At 44.4% G+C, this 27,380-nt stretch overlaps 1 protein-coding gene across 4 annotated transcripts in view; it reads right to left on the bottom strand.

Annotated features, from left to right (window-relative positions):
- Positions 1 to 27,380, bottom strand: part of INPP4B (inositol polyphosphate-4-phosphatase type II B) — a 3,177,224-nt gene that overhangs the window by 2,063,243 nt on the left and 1,086,601 nt on the right. The window contains exon 1 of one of the 4 annotated variants that reach the window (XM_069631179.1): positions 21,750 to 21,943. The exons of the other annotated variants lie outside the window; for them this stretch is intronic. Coding sequence (XP_069487280.1) covers positions 21,750 to 21,902 — 153 coding nt within the window. The 5' untranslated portion in view covers positions 21,903 to 21,943. Of the gene's footprint in view, positions 1 to 21,749; positions 21,944 to 27,380 lie in introns of those variants that run through there. 4 annotated transcript variants of the gene reach the window in all.

Below are 27,380 nucleotides of genomic sequence, written 5' to 3'. Positions count from 1 at the left end.
GGAAGAGAGAAGGTGGATTGTAAGAGAAGAGAGGAACACGACCAGGGCAGAGGCTAAACGAAGAAAGAAAGGAAGAAAATGTGTTCCATATTTTGGGAGCAGGAAGTGTTAAAGAGCAGAAGCAAGATGTGGCCCAGGGACAAGGAAATAGAGAATAAGACCGTACAGAACATTTAAGAGAATATAAAGAAGCGAAGAAAGATACAGGGGAGTCAAATTATGAATGCATTAAAAAATGAAACAATGAAAATGAAACTGAAGACCGGCAGAAACGGAAAGCCAACCAAGAGGGGCCAGAGATGAAGTCATAGACCAGCAGGGGGGAGCTGGAAAAGAAGAAATATTACCAAACTGGAAATCAAGTTCAGAGGGAAGAGAACATACACCGGGAGACTAAGAAGAAGAAATAGCAATAAGACAACCTAGAAAAAATTAGAGTAAGAATACGATTATTGGTAGCCAAGAAGGTGAAAAAAGGGCAACGTTGGAAAAGGCAGGAACGAGAAATAGAAGAAGTATGAAGAGAAAATGAAAGAAGAATTGAAAAGTACACTGACTATGAGCAGATGATGAAAAGGAAAGATAACCAGGAGAAAAGTAATTAATGAAGGAGAATTAACGGGAAAGGAAGTAAGTTCAGTCTTGGCCTTGGACAAGTTACATTGGAGAAAATGAGCATGCATTCTGGGCTTAATTGCAGACAGACACTTAGAAATAGACCAAGATGGGTAGTAAAAGAAATAAATAAACACAAGTCTTGTTGGAGTAGATATTTTAGGTCCCAACATGGGAAAGAGGTTCACACTACGTAAATTGTACTATGCCATGGTGCGGCTGGGTTAGATGCAATGTTGCAACTAAATATGCATTCAATGTAGTAGGAAGAATTGAAATGAATGTTGCTTTGCGCCTGATTCACATAAGTGCTTTATAATGGTGCAATCCCATAGGAAGACACTTTGTGAATCAGGCCCTTTGTGTTTTAGAGTCACAGTAGGCAGCAACATGAGTATAAGTAGCATGAACACAATGTATTGTGCAATGTACTATTTGTAGGGCTGAGCAGTATGTAGTGGGGAGCATTATGCATGCGATAGAAGTTAATTGAAGGGGAAACTAACATGTTGGAATTCAACAATGGTCTAGATTGAAAACACATTTAAGGCACTGGGGAATATGGATTTATTGTCAGTGGATGGAAACATCACAGAATGCAGGTTTCTCCTGCATGGAGGTTTAGTAGGCCGCAGAGTCCCTGGATTGACAGGAATGGGTTTTTGCCTGGTTTGGAGAGCTGGATGACCAAGGTCATGGAAGGGGGTAGGAAGTGAACCGCATAGGGGCAGTTGTGATAACGTCACAAAGGGCTGAAGGCGAGAACAGAATGGAAAGCCATTTGTTAGATTTTAATTGGCAAATTGGATTCTTAGATGCAAAGTGTAATTTCTCTGGGATCACAAAGGCTTGTTTTTTATGACAAGAAAGCTCCAGTTACATGGAGGGTTAAATTGAGAACTGATGGTTTATGGGCTTTTAGGGAAATAAGTAGAATGTATGCCCGAAGGCTATATGATTTTCGATGGCAGTCAGAAATAGGATTACGTGAAGAAATGCAGGGAATAAAGTATGGGACGCTGGAGCATCTGGGAGGATAAGGATTTACTGCTGCTTCAAACGAGTGCTTATTTATTTATCTCCCTCCCCTTGCCTTGAAGTGTTTATGGAAAGCCTTGCACAATCTCCATCTGGGTTAATGGGTTTCTGTCACATGGTCTGAATAGTAAACTGAGTTATTCCTGAATGATAAATGTATTATGTGGAGTTCGTCATAACGGACTATGAAAGAACATGACATGTCAAAGGGATTGTACTTTGTGAATGTATCCAATGGGCTTTTAGAGCTAGGGGATTAAATTGTGTTTCATTAGTGTTGGCCAATGGGGGTTTGAGGGATAACTTTCTGCAAAAGTACATTCATTTCTTTGTGGAAGCCATTCTTTCACATTGGAATCTTTGAGTCACCTCCTTACAGACCGAGGCTCTTCAGCATAGAAGTGACAATTTAGGCAAAAGGAATTAATAATAAATGAAAGAGGACTAGTATAGAGCACAAATATGCGAGGATAAGGGACAGAGCTCTGAGGGTGAACTAGCAGGGTTCACACTTGCCCAAGACACACAGAAGGAACTATTTAAGAGATAGGAAGAAACCAAGAAAGAACTTAAAGTCCCAACATGCAGTATCTCTCTGTATAGTCAGATTCTCAATCTCTTAGGGAACTCTGGACCTTAAGTTGCAGTGTAGCCCGGGACTGGTAAACACACATATAGGTATGAGTTAAGCATGCCATCATGCTTAGCGTTGGTGTCAAATACACCAATTATGCTGACGATACCCAGGCGGTCCTTGAGATGTTTGGGATCTATGAGAAGGACCTACAGCACATACATCATGTATACTCTCTGATTAAGGGATGGATGGATGGCAATTCCGAGGCCCTGAACACCAGCAAGACTGAACTCTTGCTGGTGGGCTTGAGCCAATCCTTGGGCAAACTCAAGAGTAGATATAGTCAATTCATAGTAGTCAATAGCACCATCCAGGTGAGCCCCTGGGTTAAAACGCTCAGGGTTCCCCTGGATTGTAATCTGAATATGAAAAAACACGTTTTACAGAATAAAGCGGTGTGTCCCTACACGACAAAGCTCGTGCGGCAGATTAAACCATACCTATCCACAAAGAACGTATCTATGTTGGCTACGGCCATTGTAAACTCACAATTAGACTACTGTAACAGCCTGCTTGCAGGTACTTCAAAAAACAATCTGAAAATCCTGCAAGTGGCCCAAAATGGTGCTGTCAGAGCGGTTGGTGGCCTAGCAAGAAGCGACCATGTTACCCAGGCTCGGAGATCTCTTCACTGGCTACCGGTCACCCATCATATTCATTACAAAATTCTGACATTGACTTATAAATGTTTGGTAAATGAGGCCCCCACCTATCTTCTGAAAAGGTTAATGAAAGTCCCTGTTGTACGATCTCTCCGCTCTAATGCTCTTGATACCTTGTGCCTCCCAAGACACAAATTGAAGAGTTTTGGAGTCAATCGTTTTAATGTCTGCGCCCCGTGTATTTGAAACTCTATTCCTCTGCACTTGAGAAATAATCCAAATATATCAGGCTTCAAAAAAGATTAAAACACTGCTATTTAATTGAAATGACTAGACTACCCCATATCCATCTTGCTATACCCTGGATCTCTCATCCTGAATCTATTACTCGGGGCTTCTTGATGTTACCCTCTTGGCCTGGTCTCAGGTTTCCTTACTTGTGCACATTGGGGCCTTTGGGCGTGTTGCGCCCTATAAGAATGACCTAATAATAATTTGGGACTTAGGCTACAAAAGGCCAATGGCTCCTTCCATGAGTTTAGTTTAAGGCCCAGAGAGTGTGCGAATGTTAGTGTATTGAAAACTCATTCACTTTGTGTATTGATATTATTCAATTTACCCAAAGTAATAACACTGGTGCTTCTGCCCGAGGAGCTAGTGTACCATGTAAAGGAAACGCTATGCAAAAAAACTGGCATCTGACATTGTTTAGGTCCTACACTTAATATGAAACTCTAATGCAACGATAAACAATTCCGAGTATGGAAATCGTTTCCCATAACGTTTTTATTGTATGTGTTTTTCCTTTGTCACTGTTTGTGTGATCTTTCATTTGCATGTTTAAACTTGGGCATTAAACCATATTTTCAAATCTATTCTGTTTAACTCTGCTCCTATTTTGCTTTTTAATCTGTCGTTGCCATTTCATAATGTTATCACCCTTTGTTGTTGCAGTTTTCAGTCCTCAAGCAGACCCAACTCACAAGCAATGGTCACTTAGACACAAAAGGAGAAAAGAGTAACATACGTTGGTGTGAGTGGCGGGATGTTCACTGGTCGGTGAGGGCTTGTCTGGAGAGTATAGTCGTTAGTTCTGTCCTGAGGCGTAGGATGGAAGGAGCGTCCTTGATGCTCATTGGCCAGATGGGTTAATAGCGTGAGAGGGCCATATTCCTGTAATCTGTCTTTCTTTCAGTTCTTGGTTTCGATCCTGGGAAGGCGTTGACTTTGAGCGATGCGCAAGCCTCTAGGCAGGCTGAGTTTCTCAGCCAGACAGGAAGAGGTGCTGGGAGCAGGTGCCTTGTTGCTGAGGGTGGCTATTTTGAAGGTAACATGTTTTTGAAGTGAGAGCCAGTTTATCCCAGGCCGCACCTGGCTCGCGCAGTTACTTTTCTTTGTCGCATTGATGAGCTATGCAACTGCATGGTGGACGGCTACCAGAGTGGCCGTGGGGTTGCTGCTAAAGAGGGCAGTGTGACCATCTATGAGGAAGAAAACTAATGCTTGTACAGTGCTTCTAAAGTTGTCGGGCGGGGGGAGGGGTGTTTTGACTTCGCAAAAAGGTGAGATCTGGTACCATATAGAATGGGTTTTCATGAGAATATGACAGAGGTTGCTGTGGATGTTGAGAGACGTTGCAGGAGGTGTGTGAATTTGTGAGAGAATAAGTCTACTTGCAGTTCTTCCACCAGACACGCAGAAGTTGAACTTGCTTTTAGGTTTTGTCAAGGGGGATGCATCTGTTTAGGTTTAAGAGGATTTACTCTGATGTAGGTAATTGACATCCACGCTTGAAGGAGGGAATGGCAGTGCTTGAGGCAATAGATATCAATGATTGAGAGAACCTTTAGGTACAGTGGGGTGTTGTCTGCATTTTGGTGTATTTGTTTTTTTATGTTGCTGAAGTGTTCCTCTAAGGGGTCCATGAGGAAAAAGAAGATAAGTGACACCATGACTCCTTGGAGTATGCAGCAGATAAAGACACATGGATTAGATCAGTTGATACCCATCTGGGTGACCTGTTAGTTGTTGGTGATTCATGGCCTCAACAAGCCTAGTACCGATTCACCAAAAACACATCCTTGTGGGAGTCTGTTGACGAGGGTATTGTACATGACTGTCAAACACAGGGGAGAGGATAAATATGACTAGTAGGAAGAAGTCCCCTTTATTTGGCAATGCATGTATTAAAGAGATAGGTAAATTGAGTGTTTCTGTGTGATCAACAGGATCCATTGGCACAGCTGCAATTACTGGAAAGGATTCTCATCCTACGGAAGAATTGGCTGTAAGTTACATTGGTATAACATGAACTAAATTGACAGCTCCACAGAAGCTGACTTTGCATGTTATGTTATTGGAGGCACTGCAGACACTTTCTGTAACATAAAATATGGATGCGGGGGGAACGACATTCTGGGTGGCCACCTTTGAATAGGTTCTAAATAGGTCTGTGGGCTCTACTGGTTCGTACAGCCCACAGATTGTTCTATGAGAACATTCTTTGTACATTCCAACGGATCTAATTATACTTAATGGTCCCATCCTGAGGGCCATACCAGGCATTATGGGCCATAAAGACGGAATTAAATTATCAACCTCAGCAAGGGTGTTTAGTGTTGTTTACAAAGCACTACTGTCCAGTATTATCTGAGGGAGGGGTTTATAAAGATTTGATATCCCCAAAATCTGGATTAAACAGGAGGCATAGTCCCAGGGAGGCAGGAATCTGCCTGGGTGGCAGCAGGCATTTGGTTGTGGGAAGTTAGCACCTTTGGCTGGCGACAGGAGAAAGAGGCTCCAAGGGGAAGCTGCACTAAGTCCAGGGCCCTGTCTGCCAGGATCAGGCCAGGCCAGAAGCAGCGGTGGAGGTAACAGCCCAGTGTCACCCCTGTTAGCAGCCACCGGGTTGTAGGCAATGTGAGACAAAGGTGGGCCCATGATGACTGAAGGCCTGGGCTGCCTCTGCCCAAAGCTACCTGGGTGAAGATGGGAGCAGTGCCAGTGGTGGGGCTCCTAGTTTAGATCCAATGATGACAGGCAGGCAGAGCCATGTCCAGTCCTCTTTTCCATATGGTCCCTGCTTCCTGGCTAAAGGGACTTGGGGCAGGTGCGTGCTATTCTCTTGATTTTTGTGAAACTGCTGCTGCTGCTGGGAAAGTATTTCCTTCTCAATCCTATTTAGACTGACTTCGGCATGTGACTGAGGGACAATATATCCATCCGGCACACCTTGCCCTCCCGTCGGATTACAGATATTCCTGTTGCCGTGTTGGGACTAGGCGTCTTCCCTCCAGGCCAGCCATTTCACTGCCACAGCCAAGGGCCGTTCTACCTTCCTCCCCCCCGCCCCGATGTGCTAGAGCGGTCATGTGACTCATGTGACCACATAACAGGAAGAGACTCACCCACGGCTAACTTCTGGATGTGACTGAGGAACCACCTGTTCAGCTCACCTGGACCCTGCCATTGGATTAGAGCTGCTCCTGTTGCTGTCTTGGGACTATGAGGCCTCCTTCCAAACTGCCACTTTCACTGCTACAGCTGCGGGTCATTCTACCTTGCCCCACCCCCTCTGACCTGCTACAGTGGTCACGTGACTCACATGACGACATAACAAGAAGAGACTTTAGGGTGTCCATAACCCGGACATCTTAAGGACACTGAGGGGAGAAGAGATAGAAAAAATATGGCAAGGAACAGGAAGATGCAAATAAGTATGGTTGGTTGAGCTGCCACACTTTGGGACCAAGAACCGTGTTTAAGGGGTTGTGGCAATGGGTCAGGCAGCAGTAAAGGTACAGCATCATTCATGGTAGACAAGGAGCTAGGTTAGCATTATAGGCCGCAAATAGGGACAAACAGGGTAGAAAGTGGCCTTAGTGTTGTCCGTAAAGGGTGCACCCTTATTTCCGGACCGGCAGACTTGTAATGCGGCCCAGTGCATCAAAACACAGGAGCAAAAACAATATTTCTATTATTTTGAATTCATTGAATCATAATTAATAAGTCCTATACACAAATATATAAAATATGAATTGACAATGATAAAAAAAAGTCACGATGTATAAATACACAACAATCTTGACAAAAAAATGTATCCAGACTAATGTCACACAACAACAAATAGAAGGAAAATAAATTGAGATGCGTCATCTAGTTTCGAATGTACGCCCCTTGATTTTAGGACAAGTCTTCCTCAGGATAAAAAACACATAAAATATCAACAACAATACAAAATTCACATCAACATGAATAAACATGTACGCACAAAAAAGAATCCATAAATTAGTTGAGAAAGATGTATTATGAAAATACTCAAGTTCATTAATTAAACTATTTACATGGCATGAAAGACCAATCCTCATGTAAGTAATTATTCACTTCAGGGGTAACATTCATTGACCTAAAGACAAAAATGTTGCAACATATCAATAACATGTCCTACGTTGCAGGACAACCCTTTATCATTTGTCAGCACCGGTCTCACATGCTCAGCAGGCAGCGGAGTACCCTGCTCCTTATACAGTGATATGCAGTGACAGGAAAGGGAAATTTAAAATGGTAGACTGGCCAAATAAAGGCTTAACCCCAGAGCAGACCTAGGTGGGCCAATAAGAAGCAGCCAATCTGAGCTTTATACTAATTCCAGGATACAAGTGCAGACCCCTCACAAACAGTCCAGCCCATCTAGAGAGAGCAAAGGGCTATAAATTACCACTCGCTAAATCTGGCAGTGTGGGTGTTTGGAAGAAGAGCTCGGGTCCGGATCCTGCAAAAGGGGACTTACCAGGCCATTCCGACCTTGCGGGGCCGGTAATTCCCTTCTGCCGGACCCGGAGCCGGTACGTCCCCATTCCCATTTGAGCCCCCATAGGGCTCAATGGGAATGGGGAGGATGGTAGCAGCAGTACAGTTCATAACGGTACCGCTGCTACCATCCTGGACTGCTCGCTGGTGCCTCTCTGCACGCCCGGTCTGACCAGGCATCCAGAGCGGCCCCGGCGAGCAGACTCATACTGTGGCGGCCCGGTATGAACGGTGCCGGTGCCTTACCGGTACTGTTCCTCCCGTGGCCACTACGGTTGTAATGAAGCCAATGACCTTTGTGAGGAGTTGGTAAGGGAAGTGGAACGAGTAAGGGAGACGACCAGAAAGCAGAAGATGGATCAGGTGGGCCAGAGAACTAGAGCGATTGGTCTAGGCCTCTGGATAATGCGTTACAGACAGGAGCAAAGGTGTGGGTCACTCTCTCGTATTACCATCCTCTGCTGGACAACACCCAGGACTTTGGAACCTCCTATGGGATTTGCAAAGGCCCAGTTGTCGGGCAAGCCCAAGGAGTCTGCAGGGATCTTGGATAATGATGGGTACCACAAATCAGAAGAGTAGAGCATTGAGAGGTAACAGAGAGAAAGGGTGCGAGGACACTTTAAATCTAATATTATGAATAGAGGGGAGGTTGGAGCACGGCAGAAGCTTGAGAGACCAGTAGAGGATTTGGAAAAATGTTCAGCTGAATGGGAACCTGAGATGAGCCATGATCAAGGAGAAGCCATCACGATCTTTTGGTTTCCCTGAACCTTTGCTGCTTTGAAGAATTTGGCAATCCCAGCAATTTAGTTGCATGTTAATCCATCCCGGTTTATTTCGTCCCACATTGTACAGTTCCGCTAATAAAATTGAAGCTAACGTGAACGTATTGGTTGAGTCTGGAAACTGGATCTCCATCCCCAATGTGACTTTCGGCAAATGAGAAAACACATTCTCCCAAAAGAGTGTCCTTCACAATAAATCACCTGTCTGTGCTCATGATGGATAGAAGGGTGGATGCGGGAGGACTGAGTAATGAAGAAGGAAAATAAGTCAAAATGGGATCCTCTTCTGTAGATTAAGGAAGGTTGGATGAAACATGACATCACAGCATAAGAAGATGAACATCAGCGCCCTAAAGGTGCTAAAGGATAAGAAGCCTTCCAAGGTGCCACAAAGTGATTGGGTTTCACAGATGGAGCCTGAGTAATCAACTTTAATTTAAAAAGTCTTACAACTCAATGTGTACATTCATAACTGAGAGGATAGCAGTGCACTTGGCAGAAGGTGGCGAGGAGGATAAAAGGGCAGCTAGAAAACATTGGCTACAATTCTGGTCTGAGGTGTTGCTCTGTGCAGGCTTTATTCCTTAATGGAAGCCAGCATACGACCAAAGGCTATATCGACTTATCGCTCAATTCATGTAAACTTTGCCTTGCTACTGCCATCCACAGGGTTGCTTTTGTTTTTCATAAACAGGGCTTCCTCAGACTAGATGAGAAAATCTGCAAGAATGCCCACTAACGTCATACAGCCAAGTTATGTTTACCCCAGTTCACTACAAGGGGCAGTTGTTCCTGGATCAAGCACTAGTCCATGAAGGCACCACATGCTTGTTTGAGTTTGAGATAGACCTCTGGAGTAAGTTTCCTCGATACCCAGTTCCTTGACTATACGTCAAGCGTGTCATTTGTGCGATTGTTGGTGTTCCGTGAATCGCCTGATGGGTGTAGGGGTTGGCAGATGGCTACACGATTTTTATACCTTAATACATGCTCCCTTTTCCCCTTCTAACATTTCCATGCAAGATTTATGTTACTTATCAATTGTTGTTTTCATGTTAGCAATATAAATATTCATGATTGCCAACAGTAATCCAGTTTCATGCTACCTGCAAACTCAAAAACACTGAAGCGTGGTTTCTTAAGTGAGGAGGCAGAACAAGGCATATTAAACCTGAACAAAATGCACTTCAAAGCCGATAAGTGTTTACACAATTAAATGCAAATCTTAGGTGCACTCGAGCAACCCTGGTTTAGCGACAAACTATTAAGTTTCAAATCTATACTTCTTGATTCATACTAAGATCTGCCATTAAACCATTTCATTGTTGATTAAACCCACGTGTAGGAATGTAGGAAATGTTGTCAACGCCCTAGATCTTTTCTCCTAAAAAGCTTTACTTGGAGGGCTCTGATTCAATGTCTTGAGCGCTTCTAGAAATGGAAAAAAAATACTCTGTAGACCCCCTCCATCCCTTCAGTTGAAAGTAAGGTGCGGGTTAGGTGATAACCGTGATGGTAGCTGGAAGCACCCCAGCCGTTGTCCAGCTGAGACAGATTTCTTAAACAAGCACAATCCTAGCAATTTGCATGAAAGCAAAGAGCATTTTGGGAACATAAGAATAATCACAGGATTATATATTTGAAATATGTCTTTGATAGTGATTCAAGCATGAAACCCTTCGGAGCAAGTAATGCAAACCTGGCTCTCTGCTCTTTTCATTTGTCACAACACTCATCCTAACAGAAAACTTTCTTTACACCACAAGATATATGCTCGTTAGGGCAGCCTGTCAATGAATGTGTGTGAGGCTTGGGTTGTTTCTGGACAGTGCTGGCAAATGAATCACTCGGTCTCATGTATGCAAGTCTCCTGAAGCACTACCCCTTGCTCACTATTCTTGTAATCCAGAATAGGCGTCCCGAACAACATGAACCCCGGGGAAAACCAAAGCAAAACACGCCAACCAAGGGGAAAGAGGATTCATGTGAATGAAGCCATAGAATGGATCAATGGGATAGACTGCACACTGTGAATGAGCTAAATGTGGAGATAGACCAGGTCAAGGAACATGAGAAGATATTCAATCAATCTTTAATAAGCACATATTCAATTACCATACACATGATAAAAACACAATCAATGCTGAACGTATCCAGTTAAAGTGCATATTAATTTAGTAGCCTCGTTTGAACTGCGCTTCTAAACGGCTGCTGCTCCATGTACAGACCCGGCAACAGCTTGAGGAACCTGGCCACATTACGTTGGCAGCTCTACGACCGCCGGGGATCACGCCGCATGTGCTGACGCGGATCTGGTCTGCACAAGATTACCAGGTGATGGGATTTTCACTATTCCTATAGAGGCACAGTTCCACCCTACTGATGAGGTCCAACCAGACCGAAATACCTGTCTGGGGTTGCTGTTGGTACTCTTGTTCAGAGCAGAATTGCCTAGCATTTTGGTGCTGGACTGCCCCAGGGCAGGACAAAGACTGATATGCTTTGGATATTTCTCTGTGAAAGATAGTGAGCTAAATAATCTGGGTAAGGCTCTCGTAACTGGGACTAATGTATGGCAGAGGGACTCCCAGGACCCCCTTTGTTAATTTGCATAATATAAGTACCTTTGGGTCTCACCCCAAGTTACTAGGGGAATCCAGACGTGTACCCTTTGCTCACTATTCTTAGGGAGGCACAGCTCCACCCTACTGATGAGATCCAACTAGACCAAAACAAGTGTCTGGGGTTGCTGTTGGTACTCTTGTTCAGAGCAGAGTTGCCTAGCATTTCAGCACTGGACTGCCCCAGGGCAGAACAAAGGCTGATATGCTTTGGCAATGTCTCCTGTGTAAAAGATAGTGTGCTAAATGATCTGGCTAAGGCTCTTGTAACCAGGACTAATGTCCAGCAGAGGGACTCCCAGGACCCCCCCTTGTTAATTTGGACTACTTCTAGAGACAGAAAACGCCCCAGCTTCAGCACAAATCTTGGAGACTGCTGGACCGGCTAGTCCCAGTTGTTTGGGTCATGGGACTCCACCAAACGGTGCTCAGGAAAGAATATCTTTGCTGGAGCTGTGCTCCATCTTGTTTCTGTACAATTCCTCCCCATGTCTTGTGGATGCAAATCTGGTTTGTTGGACACAACAGAGCTTGGACTTACATATTTATTGAGGGTTATTTCAATCAAACAACGAAGCACACCACACACATGAAACCAATTTCCTAAATAATCTATGGTCTGGCCTATCCAGAAACCTTTATTCCATAGCTCAATGTTCTGAGCAGTCACTTGCTTTTCCAGTTCACACCCCCCACACACACACCTTTTCTTCCAATGCAGTCCTACCAAAGAGGCAGTTTCTACAGTCCTTGACACCAAATTGCAGTCTTCTGCTGTAGCATGGTCACCCCCCAACTGCTAAGGAGGCGCTTTCAAATTGAAGTGTTTGTCGCACGCATTTGTGACAGGCAAAGCTGTCCTTATGACATGGGGCTTTCCAGTTGAACTCTTTTATCAAAAGCATGAATTTTAATCTAGAAGGGGGTGCCGGGGGGAACGCGAAGCGTTTCCCCCCCGGGGAAACTTTTGGCGCTGCACACGGCCAGCGAGTGGCCGTGGGGGCAGAGCGCCCCTCTGGGGGTATTTAAGGGGGCAGGCAAGGTTCGGGAGGCGGGCGACGGTTGGACTTGGCGACCATGGGAGGTTGGTTGGTTGGGTTTTCTACGTCCCTGGGCGGTTGGTGAGGGAGTTTTTTGGTAGGTTAAGGGGCGGCTAGCTGGTAGTTTTGTGTGACAGGTCGGGGCAGTTGAGAAGTTGTGATGTAAAAATTTATGTTGCTGATGTGGCAGGTCAGTCTGGCTGCAGGTCATAGGAAGGGGGAGATTGGTATAGAGGGGAGTACAAAGGGGATTGAAGTGGGTCTGGGTTCCGGGGGCATGACCCCTTTTGATGTGGGGAGGGAAGCACAATGGGGGAATGGCACGGGAAAGGAGGGGGTGGTGCTGTTTGCACAAGCGGGCCACCCCGGGGGAACAGGTATTGAGCCTGGAGGGGCATGGCCCCACGGAGAAAGCGGGACGCCTGGGAAAGGGGTAAGGAGATGGTAGGGTCCAAGGGACATTTAGGGAGGAAATTGATTTATTTAATTATTTAATTGTTGGGGAAATGAAAATGTGTAATTAGTTAATTGGTGGTTTAAATATTTTGTTAGTCTGTAAGGCCATGGAGCCAGGTGAGCATTAATTGTAAGCTTGGGCCTGTCACATTAAAGCGACCGTTTCCACTTTTAAATGAGTCTGGGTTTTTGTGCAGTAAGCCAAAAACACAGTTAAACAAGCAGTGGACAGGGATTTTCCAGTCACTGCCCTAATGGTACTTCCTGACCATAAAATGGCAACAGCTGCAGCATTTGATTACCTGGGTATATGAGAGCAAAGCCTGGCAAATGAGTAATACCTATTAACAAGCCAAAACTGTTGCCATTGTCAATGTTTTTTTTTTTTATAAAGAGGGCTTCAGTGCAAGGAACAGATATAAAGGAATTGGCTGAATGCACTCTTGGTTACGGCCTTTTGATTGCAACAGTATCGCTTGTACAGCTGCAATCAAGCCATTCATTATCAACAGGCCGCTTAGAAATAACACTGACTCTGCAAAGTTTGATATACCAATTTGATAGAACTTTTCAATGACATCCCAGGAGGATGTGTGTTGCGTGAGGAGGGGCGGATGGTGGGTGGGAATGGCCATAGGATTAGCATGGTCGTGGGCACTCAATGGGTGGGTAAATAACCAAACAAAACAACATCCACAAGCGGTTTGCCCATCCTCACATGGTATCTCCCTCCTAGCTGTACTCCCATGCAATAGTTTGGGCTATTTCGTGGCGCTCCAACACCACCGAATAGCCAACACTAAAAATGTGCCTCTGATGACTAACTTTCCTTCCATTCGCGATAAACCTGTGGCTAATGGTGCTGAACTTTTCCATAATGTTGACAATGAAGCAAAAATTGCCCTGTGAAATAGTGAGTGAAAAATGTTCATCTGGTAAAATAAATAAATGTAAAGGAACATACATGTATTTGCGTGTTTACACCGAGAACTAAATAAAGGAAACTAACAATGACAGCGCACTGGAAAGCTCATCTCATCTGTCAGATGGGATTTACGAAGCAGCAACATGACAGTCGGTGCCATTAACACATGCACTGCCACCACCGAGACCGTGCACATCAGAAATATCAAAATGCAACCCTGCAGACAGCAGTAACTCTGAACTAGGAGTCATCGCATTTCATCACATGTAAACTGCAAAACCATAAAGGCTTCGTTCTATTCATGGTGTATAGGGGAAGTGAGCAGACTAGTCTTTACTGAGCTTTATCCAGCTAAACTTCACATAGTAACATTCAGCCCAATGTGACCCGAATCACGTCAAGTAAAAGCTCGTTCTGGGAACATGATGAAGGCGACTCATGTTGCTTTTGTTCGAAAATTCCCGGGGTTGTCACCTTCATCCATTACTCCATAGCTGCATTAGGAGTTTCCAGCTAGCCATTTTCGTTGTCATTGTATTAAACAGCTCACACCGCATTACTGATTAGGTCATTTTTTTCTTATGTGCTGGCCAAACCTCATACGTCCATGACCAAACACCCCTCTGCTGGAACCTCTTCTTATGGAACTGATTTGATGTGAGCAGGGTTTCGTAGAGCGCTCTGAATCCCACAGGCGTGGAAGATTGGGAGCAAACCTGGTAGAGTGGACAAACTGGAAAAGAGCCAAGATGGGTCACCTCCTTTATAACCTTGAACGTGGCCCCAAAAAATGACCTCTGGCCGTCAGCCCCTGTGTCACTGATCAACTGCAAAATGCTAATGAGTACCATCAGCAGTATAATTAATTACCTATAGTTTCCCATTTTACTATGAACACTTCTCATCTCATCCTGGTTGTTACAAGCACGGAGAAAACCTCAGACCACTGTTGATGAAACCCATGTACATTCTTTTCTGTTCCGCATGCTAACAAAATATAAATAAAATAAAATACATTTTAAATTACGACTAAACACAATGTTCATCATTAAACACGTCTGTGTTACTCCGTGATCACACAAGTCTGTTTCACAGACCCTTCCTCTTGCCCATACATATTTTTGTTTACAAATTCAAGTCTAGTTTTATGAATCAACCTGTGAATTTATGCCCTAGAAACCTTGCCACCGAAAATGATATATCGACTCTTTGTTAATTCGTGGCTTGCATCTTTCAGAGGCATGTATGTAGAGGAAGATGTACATGTCATCTATAGTGCCCACCCCTCACCTCAGTCATACTGCAGACACTACTGAACAAAGAAGAGCTATAAGTGAAGTCTGACAAGTGTAAAGTGACATCATGAAGAGAAAGCATAAAGACGTACTGAAACGATATACAAATACTTAAAGAAGGAAGATGTGAGTGAAGTAACAAATTGAACATATGTGCATTTACAAAGAAATCATATACATTAAGAAGGTAAGTGAGCAGAGATACAGTAGATGTATATACGCAGAAACGCAATGTAGATGAGACATGTAGAAGCTTGCTGCAGTAGAAAATAGTGAGTAAAGCAGCCATAATGAAGAAATTGACATTGATTCTGTATAAATAATAAGCGAGAAGCCTGAAGGAGAGAGACCAAGGCTGAACGCTGACAGGCAATAGAATACAGCTCTGTGCAAGAACAAATAATATTTGTTTGTCTTGGGATCAAAGATGCTGCAGCAAGAAGCATTTGCAAGGCACAAAAGGAGTCAAAGAGGATAAGCCACATACACAGGAAATAGTTCTCTTAGATAAAGCAAAGGAGTGAACATTTGCAAGTGCCACGTATTGAACAATCAAAGATGCAGAAAACTTATACTGGATGGAGCAACCAAATCTCCAGAGGCCAAGAGGAGTAATAGCCTCCAATATAATTTAATCAAATATGACTAGAAGGTTAGGATGGACAGAATCATGCTCCCCTCACACATGGTGCAAAACCGGGAAACAAGGCCTATTCATAAAGCTCCAGGCGAAGATAGCAATGTACCTTCACTCCCTTTAAAGTTCTGAGGAAGAGAAGAGTCAGCAAGGTCAACTACAAAGAAGCCTTGGCTTAGGGCCTAACTGATGAGAGATGATTGGCCAAGTGGACGGTTGTCAGGCGTTGTCCCCTGGACCTGGGTTTCGTTTACCTTATATGCTGCTAATGAGCTCAATGTCCAAGGTTGGAGGAGAATGCCAACCAATCATGAGGGCCTATGTAATGATGGACCATACATTGTTGCAGAAGCCAATCTGCTGCTGTTATTCTGCTATTATCTGTATTATACATAGTTAGAGGTAGTTGAAGGTGTGCCTACCAGATAAGGGGCAGCCAATAATGTTCTTAACATCTAAATAAGCTATAGTTATACATGTTCCCTTATCTAATCCCTCCACCCAATAGGTTTTTACTGTTTGCCACATAGCTGACATGCATTGAGGTATAAAGCTTTTGTGTAACCAAAACGTATTCGAGAGTTTGTGAGCTATGATCTGTTTGTCCGCCAGATTTCCCTGCTGTATTGAGCTGATAATAAAGCCAGGGTTGGACTGGGAACCAAAAGTGGCCCTGGAAATTATTTTCAAAGTGGCCCTATATTTCGCCGAAGGAGCGAGCATAGCACGTAAAATGTTTAATACATATTTGAAAACTGCAAATATGGGTCTATGTATGCAGATTTCTCGTTTAGCGCTTAACATCACTTTGAGGATTTTGCTAAGCGCTGTAGGGGAAGTATGAGGGAATTGTGAGTATCACCCAAGAAGATGTTCGATACAATTAGCCCAAATTAGTGTGTTTAAACCATGTTTAAATCATATATGGATTAACAAAAATTAATGTTTTAAATAAGTTCATGATCTTGCAAATGTCTTTCTTGGGTTGATTAAGTTATGTATGAAGAACCACTGCCCTCTTAGACAAAGACAATTTCCTGCAGAAAAGGTTTGCATTTGGGCTAATTTGCATACCCACAATGCATTTGATCCACACTCATTCCACACTCAATCGGTTAGAAGAAAAGGCAGAGGGTCATGGCTGCACCTTCTACAAATTAAAAGAAAGTTAACCATATAAAAAATAAAAGAAACAACTTGCAAAAGAAAAATTCTGAGAGGTCAATTAACTGTGACACGTTTGACTTGCTGTAATCTTGACCCGGACAGGCTAAACAGCATCAAATATTTCAAAAATGAATTTGGAAAAAATATATGAATTGAATACTGACTTCATATCTGGTCGGCTTGAACTCTGCATTAGTATTTTGGTTTTATATAGTTTGAAACTAGCTAGGCAGCAACAGAGTGCGGTGACAGGGAAGTTACGGTTGTACTAGCTTGTGAATCCCACACTAGGGGGTCGGCATATAACCAGGGTATTCAGTCCCGTCCTGGAAAGGCCTCAGTATGGTGTTCCAGTAGGCCAGGTGCCGGGCGTAGCAAGAGAAGGCCTGTCTCCTAGTTTAATCTCGATTTGTGCAATGGTCTAGCATCACACCTGAGTCGCGACTCGCAAGTAGGCAATGGTTGCCTTATGTGTCATGCGGGCAGTTTTGATATGTGTCCAGGATGGTTGGGAAGTCTACTGTGTGCTTTATGCATGCAGTGAACACAGCCCAGATGTCTGAGTGGTACACCCCTCCCATGTCTCATTGGTACACTGTTTGACCACTTGAGTTCACTGAATACGTCTGTACACTTGTCTAAGTGTTAGGGAGAATTCTCGTAATGTGCTAATTCCCTTCATGTTAGAGACCTCCAGCAACTTTGCTGGATTTTGAGGACTTGATTTTTTTACCTAGAAAGTGTGTGAGCCTTTTTTCCCACTCTTTCATGTGTTTTGATGTGTGTTTTACATTTGTGTTCTTTGATTATGGCGTTTTAGATAAATCCATGGGCATCATCTTTTGATGTGTGTTACACAGCACCTTCAGTGTAGTGACACAGGGATGTCTTTTAGACTTCCCAAAGGTTTAAGTACCTTCTCTGGGATAAATTACTGTTTCCCGGAGAATGTAAAGTGAAATTGACTTTACTAGTCTTTTCCAACTTCCTAGACCCAGCACACACCATCTCACAATGGAGTGCTGGAGGGGTTACATAGTACTCCCTGTGTCTAAACACTCATGTGGCAGTCAAATGCTACCCTTTCCTATTGAAAAGGCTGGTGGCAGTGGTTTTAAAACTAACTACCATGATTTTTCCCGACCGCGAACACCGGTAGCTAAAAATCACAGGAGCCATGTTTTTCAAGATGGCGCCTTAAGCCCCTTTGTCTAAACAGGTCCCGGTCTTCTTTTTTCGCCATTTCTTTTTGGAAAGGTCCTTCTAGTGTTTGTGTCAGAGCGCCAAACCAAGTTTGGTCCCTTTGTTCGTGTGACTTTGGCGGGCTTCAGGACTGAAGTCCGCCCTTGGCGTCTGAGTTTCTGGGGTGGGCAGGAAGTGAGGGAGGTGCCCGAAACTCCCTGTGCTTAGTCTCCTAGGAGACCCAAATGCACTCTGGCATGATTAGCTGGCTGACTGTCCAGCAAGGACAGCCACCCTGCTGGGTGAGTGACAGCTAGGCTGGAATGAAAGGGAGAAAACTGTTTAAAAGGCGAAGCTCGTCGACTGGAAGGCAGAGTCGACCCCTTGACTGAAAGAACCGAAGACAAGCTGGAAGAGGACGGCTGCTGCAACCACTGGACCGTCGGTTTTCCCGGTGAAGCCCTGTTGCAGGTCCGAATTGCCAAACTCCATTCGACAGAGAAGCTCCTTCAAGGACGGCTTCTTCCTTTGAGTTGGTTGGACAAATCAACTCGTAAGACACCTGGATACCATTCTCAAGGCTGGTTAGGTTTAACCAGGGAGAGGGACACCAGTTTGTGTTCTTGAATCTACAGCTACTCGAACTGAAGTGACTCCATTTTGTTTGCTTTCTTCAACGATCCCGTGCAGTGCAGGAGTCCCCCGAAGTCCTCCCTCTTGTCCCCACGACTGAGGCTCAGGAACAGCGAGATCTGCAGGAACTGCCAGGAACCACAACTTCAGCAACATTTGTTTTCTTCATACAAAGGTACTGTGCCAACCCAATTGAGAGAACGCCACTCTCGCGGTGAAAGTTCGTGAAACTTTCCCAACTCGCAGGCCTAATCAGCCTTTGACCCCACAAATGATTCTTTTTCACCTAAACTACTTCTGAGATCTTTTACAAAGACTTTACCGTTCAATACCAGAACTGCTCTTTCCTATCCAGAACGCTAGCCCATTGACGGCCTATTGACTTGAATTGAACTGTTCTGGTGACCTGAAACTATTTGCACTGCCTAGAAAGTATATGTAATCTATTCAACTTACTTTTGTCCTTTTTGCTCATTGCTAAGTAACTGAACTGCCATTTGGCTCCTTTTTCAGGGGAGCTCAAACTGTCTCATAAACCTAGAGTTTTGTATTGAAGTGTATTGGTATATAATATTAAGTTGTGTTCTTCTAGTGAAATGTTTTATAAATGATTGTGTAATAAATTAATAAGTGTTTTACCAGGAAACCTTGAGTATAAGTGTCTACTTGAACCACTGTGATTGAAAGTCCTCTGTGTAACTACTTGTACTGCTCACATTCACTCTTGAGATAAGCCTGGCTGCTCAGCTCACTACCAACAAACTGTGTGGTACAGACTGATACCAAAGGTTGGCCTTGCTTACACCTGTAGTCCTAAATGTGTGTGGTGGTCCCAGAGGGTACTGCATGCAATTCTGTCTAACAACAAGTTTTGCATTCTATAACCGAGAGTGTTATGTTACATGTGCGTGGTACACATACTACACAGCCGTGGCTTTGCACACAGCAGTGTATATTCGAGTGGTACACATTGGACAAGACTGGAGGACCCCCACTGTGTGAGCCATACTCATGCATTGAACTAACTTATACAGCGCATAGCACGAATATGCGCTCAACAAAACCTGCACATGCATCTGTGCTCCCTAAACAGTGCATTGCTGCAGAGCATGCAGTGTGCACCACTACATTATACAGCGCATAGCATGAATGTGCGCTCAACACAACCTGCGCATGCATCTGAGCTCCCCAAACAGTGCATTGCTGCAGAGCATGCAGTGTGCACCACTGCATTATACAGCGCAAAGCATGAATGTGCGCTCAACACAACCTGCGCATGCATCTGAGCTCCCCAAACAGTGCATTGCTGCAGAGCATGCAGTGTGCACCACTACATTATACAGCGCATAGCATGAATATGCGCTCAACACAACCTGCGCATGCATCTGAGCTCCCCAAACATTGCATTGCTGCAGAGCATGCAGTGTGCACCACTACATTATACAGCGCATAGCATGAATGTGCGCTCAACAAAACCTGCACATGCATCTGTGCTCCCTAAACAGTGCATTGCTGCAGAGCATGCAGTGTGCACCACTACATTATACAGCGCATAGCATGAATGTGCGCTCAACACAACCTGCGCATGCATCTGAGCTCCCCAAACAGTGCATTGCTGCAGAGCATGCAGTGTGCACCACTGCATTATACAGCGCAAAGCATGAATGTGCGCTCAACACAACCTGCGCATGCATCTGAGCTCCCCAAACATTGCATTGCTGCAGAGCATGCAGTGTGCACCACTACATTATACAGCGCATAGCATGAATGTGCGCTCAACAAAACCTGCACATGCATCTGAGCTCCCCAAACAGTGCATTGCTGCAGAGCATGCACTGTGCACCACTATATTATACAGAGCATAGCATGACTATGCACTCAACGAAACCTGTGCATGCATCTGAGCTCCCCAAACAGTGCATTGTTGCAGAGCATGCAATGTGTACCATGTGCATACACTGACATGTATCTTCATGTCTGAGTGAAGGAGTATGTGTGCCATTTAACACAGGCTGCATACGTGAATGGGACACTCGTTACAAGGACCCAGGCCATGTGCTGCTTGTGCTATCATGCCATGACATGCCATGAACAGGGGCCCAGCTGAAGGTTGTGATGCGTGCTTCCTGGAGTTATATGGATATGCTTTGTCATGAGACCACATCACACACCCAGCTCAATATACTGTTGCTTAGTCATGCTGAGGTTTTCTACTAAGCAGAAGGATTGGCCTATGTTAATGCAACATAACATCCCCAGTTCTAGGGACGTCGAGGTTACAATGAAAATCCTAAAAAGGATAATGATTTGTTATTTAAATGGCACTTTCGTAGAAACCGAAGTTGGTACTCATTTATGTACTTCAGAAAGATGAATGGCTGAGTTGACCTTGCAGGGATTTGAACCTGCGACCTTCAGATCGCACATAGATCACAGCAGCAAGCTCTCAACCCGCTGAGCTATCTTAACGGCGAAAAGAACCAAAAATTCAGCAACTCGTACTCTCCAAGGGCAGTGCTTATGGCCGCGTTCATCATTTTATGTGCAGAGCCCTTGATGATGTCATTGAACAATTTGTTGATGTAATTGGAACTAGTGTAAGCGCAGATATTTGACTTTCTTTTGTGATGAATTGTGGGACTTTTATGGCTCGTATTGTAACATTCATGTCTGGCGAAATTAAGGTTTTCTGCCAATATACAGTTCAATAACTGCTTCATATACATATACACCCTTCAAGGTTTGGAAAGTAAGGATTCAAATGTGAGTCCAACCCGCAGGTAATGACTAGTCCTCCATTTACAGTATGCACTATTTTGTACTGATTTTCACTGTTGCTTGGCACTGTTGCATACTGATTTGCAAGGTTCATTTGCACTGTTCCAGCCCTATTTGAATTATCAAACAAAATAATAAAACAATGGCTGCTGTGATTTTAAAAGTGCTGCTCTTTGTGTTTTTTACCGTCTTGTGCAGGAGGCAGTGTGCAATGCAGCTCAGTGTGATGACGAAGAGGGCCGCTTTATTGACTTTATTACCTCCTCTCCTGAACTCAGCAGTAGCCAATTCAGGGGGGGGATACGGCAGCCAAGCTGCACTGGTGTAAAGATATACAACAACACGTGACACTTGACATAGTGAACTGTCTAGTAAAATGGAGAGGTGCGCGAAACCGGTGCGGTGCTCACATGTCTCTCGTGATGAACGACCTGATCGTTGTCAGAGCCTTGCGAGCTACAAGGGGAATGAAACACTTGGCCCATGCGGCAGAAGAGGAGACATGGGCTCTGTCAACTACGCTTACCTTGATCACGCCAAGCGAAGAAGGCCCCTCACTGCGGCCTACGCTGCCCTGGCAGTGCACGCCAAACACTTCTTTGCCCGGCCTGCACTGCCAGCCTGCCCTGCACCTGACCTGTGCTGCTGCGCAATGTGTGTGCAGGGGCAGGCAGGGCATGTGCGGTGCCGGTGCGGTTTCGGTTCCCGTGCTAAGGAGGCAGCCGAGGCCCTCATGCGCAGGCGCGCAGCCTAGCTTCCCAGCCCAACCCTGGAAAGAAAAAAATGCACAGGCAGCGCCAGGCGCCAGCGTGGCGTCAGTGGTGGCAGCCGGCACTGCAGGCAGCCAATTCACACAAACCACCCAGGCGGATTCAGGCGCCAAAGAGGCCCTGCAGGCCAGAGGCCTACCGGGGGATGTCCCGGTGTCCCGGTGGGGCAGTCCAGCCCTGAATAAAGCAGTATTTTGCCATATTCTTTTTGAGTCTGAGATCATTTATTGGTAATTCCATCCAGCACTTTGAAACCTCCAGGTGCTACTGCACACTTTGGTAGCGGTGCGGATGGTTCTAATCCAGTCTCCCGGGTTCAGATCCAGACTCTCGTATTTTTGACATCTTCCACCATTAGCCAGAAGATTGCAGAGGTTCCTGTGGACAGCAGAGAAAAAACACACATGTGAAAATAAGATGGTCGGCAGGTGCCCCTTTGAAGAAATTCCTGTCCGGTCCCCACAGGCGAGCCACGGACTGAAGGCGAACTGGTCAATTGGGGAAGAGTCAATACAGACGGACTCAAACTGAGCACCGGATGTAAGTAGAGCATTGAAAATGGCAAATGAAAGAGGAGGGATTGTATTGTAAGTGTAAATATATATAGTAACAGGATTTGAGTTGCGCGAGCGAAAGATACCTCGATCCCTAATCCCAAGGGGACAGAAGGACACGCGTTATACTCCGGGAGGTGGTATTTTTTAGGGATTCCTGAAGCAAGGCCGATATGAAGAATGCGTGTCAAACTCCAAGAAGGGTTGAACTGGAGAGGAGTTACTTTTACTAGAGAAAGTAAGAGAAGACGATCGTAGAAAATTATAGTGCACATTTGGCTGGGGTTATAAATATGTCAGTGTAAAAACTTTTGATTTGTTTAAACTAAGAAACATAAAATTGGGGATGCTGAAAGGAGCAGGAAGCCGGAGGAAGACCAGGTGAGCTGCAGAGACCCTGGGAGACCTGGAGGTGGAGTAAACCACCCTGATCAAGCCCTGCGAGTCCAGAGGATACTGCACTGTGAAGAAGGAGCTGTAACTCCAGAAGGCAAGTCCAGGGGCAGCTCGGGTTGCATGGCAGTACCCACAATCAAGATTTGTGGTGCCCGCGAGGCACTTGAGGCCTTTGAACATCAGCAGCATTGTGTATGCGGTTGCCTAGTGACACCACGCAACTCATAAGCCACACCCTCAGCCTCACTATCATGCCACTTGCCAGCTACAAGAACCGCTCCCTTGGCAAAGCTGCGGCAAAGTTGGGCCAAGTTGCTGCTTACTGCTGTCTGCAGTGGCCGTGTATGCCTTATCTCTCTCAGCCTGGATTGCAAGTGACTTTGAAGTGTTTGTACTGGAGTGCATCCATCAACATTCATGGTGCCAGCAAGGCCTGTGAGGCCTGTAGCCATGTTCTCTGCAACTCCGTTCCTTGGCCAGTGCCCCCAGGCAAACCGTCACCCGGCAACAGGTATTAGATCAAGGTAATGGCTTGCATTTACATGACCATAACTATACCTAACATTGTCTTCCGATAGCTTTCAATCAGATGCTAGGTTTTCATATACCTGTCCTAATCCGAACCTCACCTATCCATTGATCACCAATACCTCTGCTGCCATTGACCTGGGCCTCTGGAATGCCAGGTCGCTATGTAATAAAACAACTGCAGTACTGGACCTCTTTTTTAAGACTATGCTTTCATTTTCTATGCATCACTGAAACCTGGATACTACTTCATAATGTGACTATCGCTGCTTCCCTCACTTCTTCCTTATCTTCTTTTGCTCATGTCCTGTGAGCCAGCGGTCGTGGAGGGGGCACTGGCATACAGTATCACTCTTCTTACTCCTCTATTCCTCCACCAGATGCCATACCCATCTACTCCCCTTTTGAATCTATCTATAAGATCTTCACTACTCCTCATTCCATTTCCTTTCTCATTGTCTATCGCCCCCTGGTCCACTTGGCCCCTTTTGTGATGATATTGATGATCTGCTGTCTAATATCCTTCCTAGCCCAACCCCCCTAGTATTACTAGGTGATTTCAATCTTCATCTTTCCTCTGCACATTCGACCTCTCCTTTTCTTTCTATTCTTGATTCCCACCTGCTCTCACCTCTTCCTACTCCTCCTACTTCCACTCACATATCTACCTTCGCTGCTTCCTCTCTACTAACATTACCTGTCTACTTATCTGACCACTCTTTACTCTCTGTATCTCTTCTCTCTTCTATTCCTCTGATCTTTCCTGCCTCTCCCTCACCAAAAAAAAAAGAAAATTGGCGTGACCTGTGCAATTTCAATTCTTCGCTCTTTCATGATACTTGCACTACTATTCTTCCTTCTCTTTCATCTTTTTCTTCTCCATGTGCTGATGAGGCAGCAATTTCTCTCTCATCATCCCTTTCTCTCGATCTCAATCAATTCTATCCGTTGTCTGCTTTCCAACCGACTTGCAAACCCTCTCAACCCTGGCTGTCCTCTCATCTACGCACTATGCAACGTCTTCTCCGTCGCTTGTAAAGATGCTGGTGCAAGACAAGATCCCCATCTATTCACTCTGCCTACTTCTCTTATCATACCCCCTACAACAACTGTCCAATCTCTGCTAAACATGCCCATTTCTCAGATCTTCTCCACACCCATTCTGCCCACCCTGGGCGTCTTTTTCAAATTTGAACACAGCTTCTTTCCTCCCCCTCTCCGGGCCACTCTATTAACTCTACTGCATCTGATTCTGCTCACTTTTTTTCCGCTAAAATTCACTCCCTGCATCAGGACATTGTTAACTCTCTCTCTCCAAGTACCCAATGTTTATCACCTCCTAGTCCTACTCCTTCTGCCCTCATCTCTAGCTTTGCTCCAGTCTCTAATACTGATATGCTACTCTACACTTATAAGCTAGAGCTCACCCCACAGCCATTCCTACTGACCCAATTCCAACGGCTCTTATTCCTAAGGTTTACCTTCTTCTCATACCATTTCTTGTCTCCTTCTTTAATACTTGTCTCTCCACTTATTTCTTCTCTACAGCCTTCAAACACACAACCATCATTCCTATCTTGAAAATCCCCACTGCTAATCCTCTTATTGTCTCCAAATTCTGCACCATCTCTCTTACCCTATCTCTCTAAACCTTTAGAGCCTCTTCTGTATACACAGATCTCATCCTTTGTCACTGACCTATCTCTCCTTCCTTGCCTTCAGTCTGGTTTTCATTATCTTCACTCGACCGAGACTGCTCTGATCTGTGTCCTTAACTCTCTTCTCTCAGCTTGCTATTCCAAACACTCTTTTTCTTATTCCTCTCGATCCATCTGCTGCTTTCGACACTGTGGATCATTCTTTGCTTTTGAAATCTCTCTCCTCTTTTGGTGTTAGAGACTCTGCTCTTTCCTCGCTTTCCTCCTATCTGTCTAACATAACTTTCTTGGTTTCTTGGGCTAGAAAGACCTCCTCACCTCTTCCCCTCGAGCATTCAGTTCCCCAAGGATCGGTCCTGGGTCCTTTTCTCTTCTCACTGTACACTTCTCAACTTGCCACCATAATCTTCTCTTTTTGTCTTTCCCATCACTTCTACACAGATGACACACAACTCTTTCTATCTTTTTCATTTTTCACTCCAGAAATCCTGGATGGCCTCACACTTTCTCACCCTAAATGCAAGGAAACTTAAGGTTCTATTTTTCCCTGCTAACACCCTTCCTCCCAATCTCTCACCTCCTTTCATATCCTTTCCTCCCTCTAACCTTTCTATTCCTCCAACAGTATGCAATCTTGGTCTTTACTTTGTTTCTAATCTCTCCTTTTCTCACCATATTTCTCTCACGTCTCTTTCCTGCTGTTTTCATCTCTATAATATTCAAAAAGATCATCCTTTCCTTACTTTCCAAGATACTAAACTTCTTATTTCTTCCTTAATCTTCTCTCATCTGTTCTATTGCTCTATCACTCTTTTTGGTCTTCCAAGTTCTCACCTTGCTCCCTTAAAATCGATCTATATCTCTTCTCTTCGTCTACTTTGCTCTCTCTTCTACTGAGACTATTTCCTCTTCACTTGCCTCCCTCGGATGGCTACCTTTTCATTCCCAACTTAAATTTCATTTCCTTTGTCTAGTCTTTAAATCTCTCTATGGGCTTGCAACTGATTATCTTGCAGCACTCTTATTCTTCTACACTCCTTCCCATTCTCTCTGATCTACTTGTCTCTTTAAACTGAACATTCCCCGTCCTACATGCACTCAGTTCCGTTTCTGATCTTTCCAGCTTCTTGCACCCTTACACTGGAACGCTCTCCCTATCTCTCTCCGCTCTATCACTGTCTATTCTCTCTTTCGTCTCTCTTTGAAATCTCACCTCCTTCATTGCCCCTGATTGCTTGCTACCAGAATTGTAGAATCGATGAACTGATGTATGATGTTCGCTATCCATGATTTTTTGCACCCTGTTTTAACTATGTGCAGCGCTTTGGAGAAAGGCGCTACATGAAATACAATAAAATACAAATACAAAATGATGATAATAATCCAGCTGATTATTAGACTTTAAAAATAAGCAATTGGTGCCAATCAATCATAGGAGAGTAGCAGTTGGGAAAAAATAGAACAAAATAAGATTATTAGATTGTCAATAATTTAAGCGGGACATCATGAATTGATAGAACCATAAATGATGGAGCAAAATAATATTATTGGGTAGGCTTGGAAATTGTTTGAATGATATTTTGGGATGATGGGCAGCGATTGATGGTGCTGGCCGGAATTGATTGGTGTGGTATAATTAATTAAAATCATAACAAAAAAATAACTGTTAAGTAATGACAGTTAAAAATCACTTGTCATTATGGGGAGCCCTCCCCTGCTACACTTGTGCAAAACATTACCGAGATACACACCCAGGATTAGGAAAAACCATGCTGAATGAGTAAAAGGTACAGTTGACCAAATGTTCATTCCCTGGCCTCAAGAAGGTTTGCTAACAAGAACAGTATTGCAACATATGACAACATGCTTACATGCTGCATACACAGGGAAGAAGTTACAGAAAAGGCTAGCCATTTGGAAAATGTATCAGAGTGAGAAAGAAGACCTGCCAGAAGAGGAGTGGAGGCTTAACCAGCATAACGGGGAGGACGTAACACCCTTGGCTCCCCTTTCTCCTCCAAAAAATGACAGTATAACTGAGGAAAAGCAGGGATTTTACCCTTTAAAGGAGTTAAAAGCAGCGGCATGGTATGTTAATCCAAAATTATTAGGGAAAGGTGGAGGACACCCGCAATATAAACTGTGGTTGCAGATGGATAAAGATAATTTGAAATCTAAATGACCTAGTTTGACTGCAGGTGCGGGAAAATTGATCTATGAGTTAGAAAGAACGACAGCAGGTATGACTTCA

Source organism: Ambystoma mexicanum, chromosome 6q (assembly GCF_040938575.1).
Source record: "Ambystoma mexicanum isolate Mex_15411 chromosome 6q, UKY_AmexF1_1, whole genome shotgun sequence".
Classification (NCBI taxonomy): domain Eukaryota; kingdom Metazoa; phylum Chordata; class Amphibia; order Caudata; family Ambystomatidae; genus Ambystoma; species Ambystoma mexicanum.
Note: the sequence above shows the minus strand (reverse complement) of the source record. Positions and strands in the feature narration are given on the sequence as shown.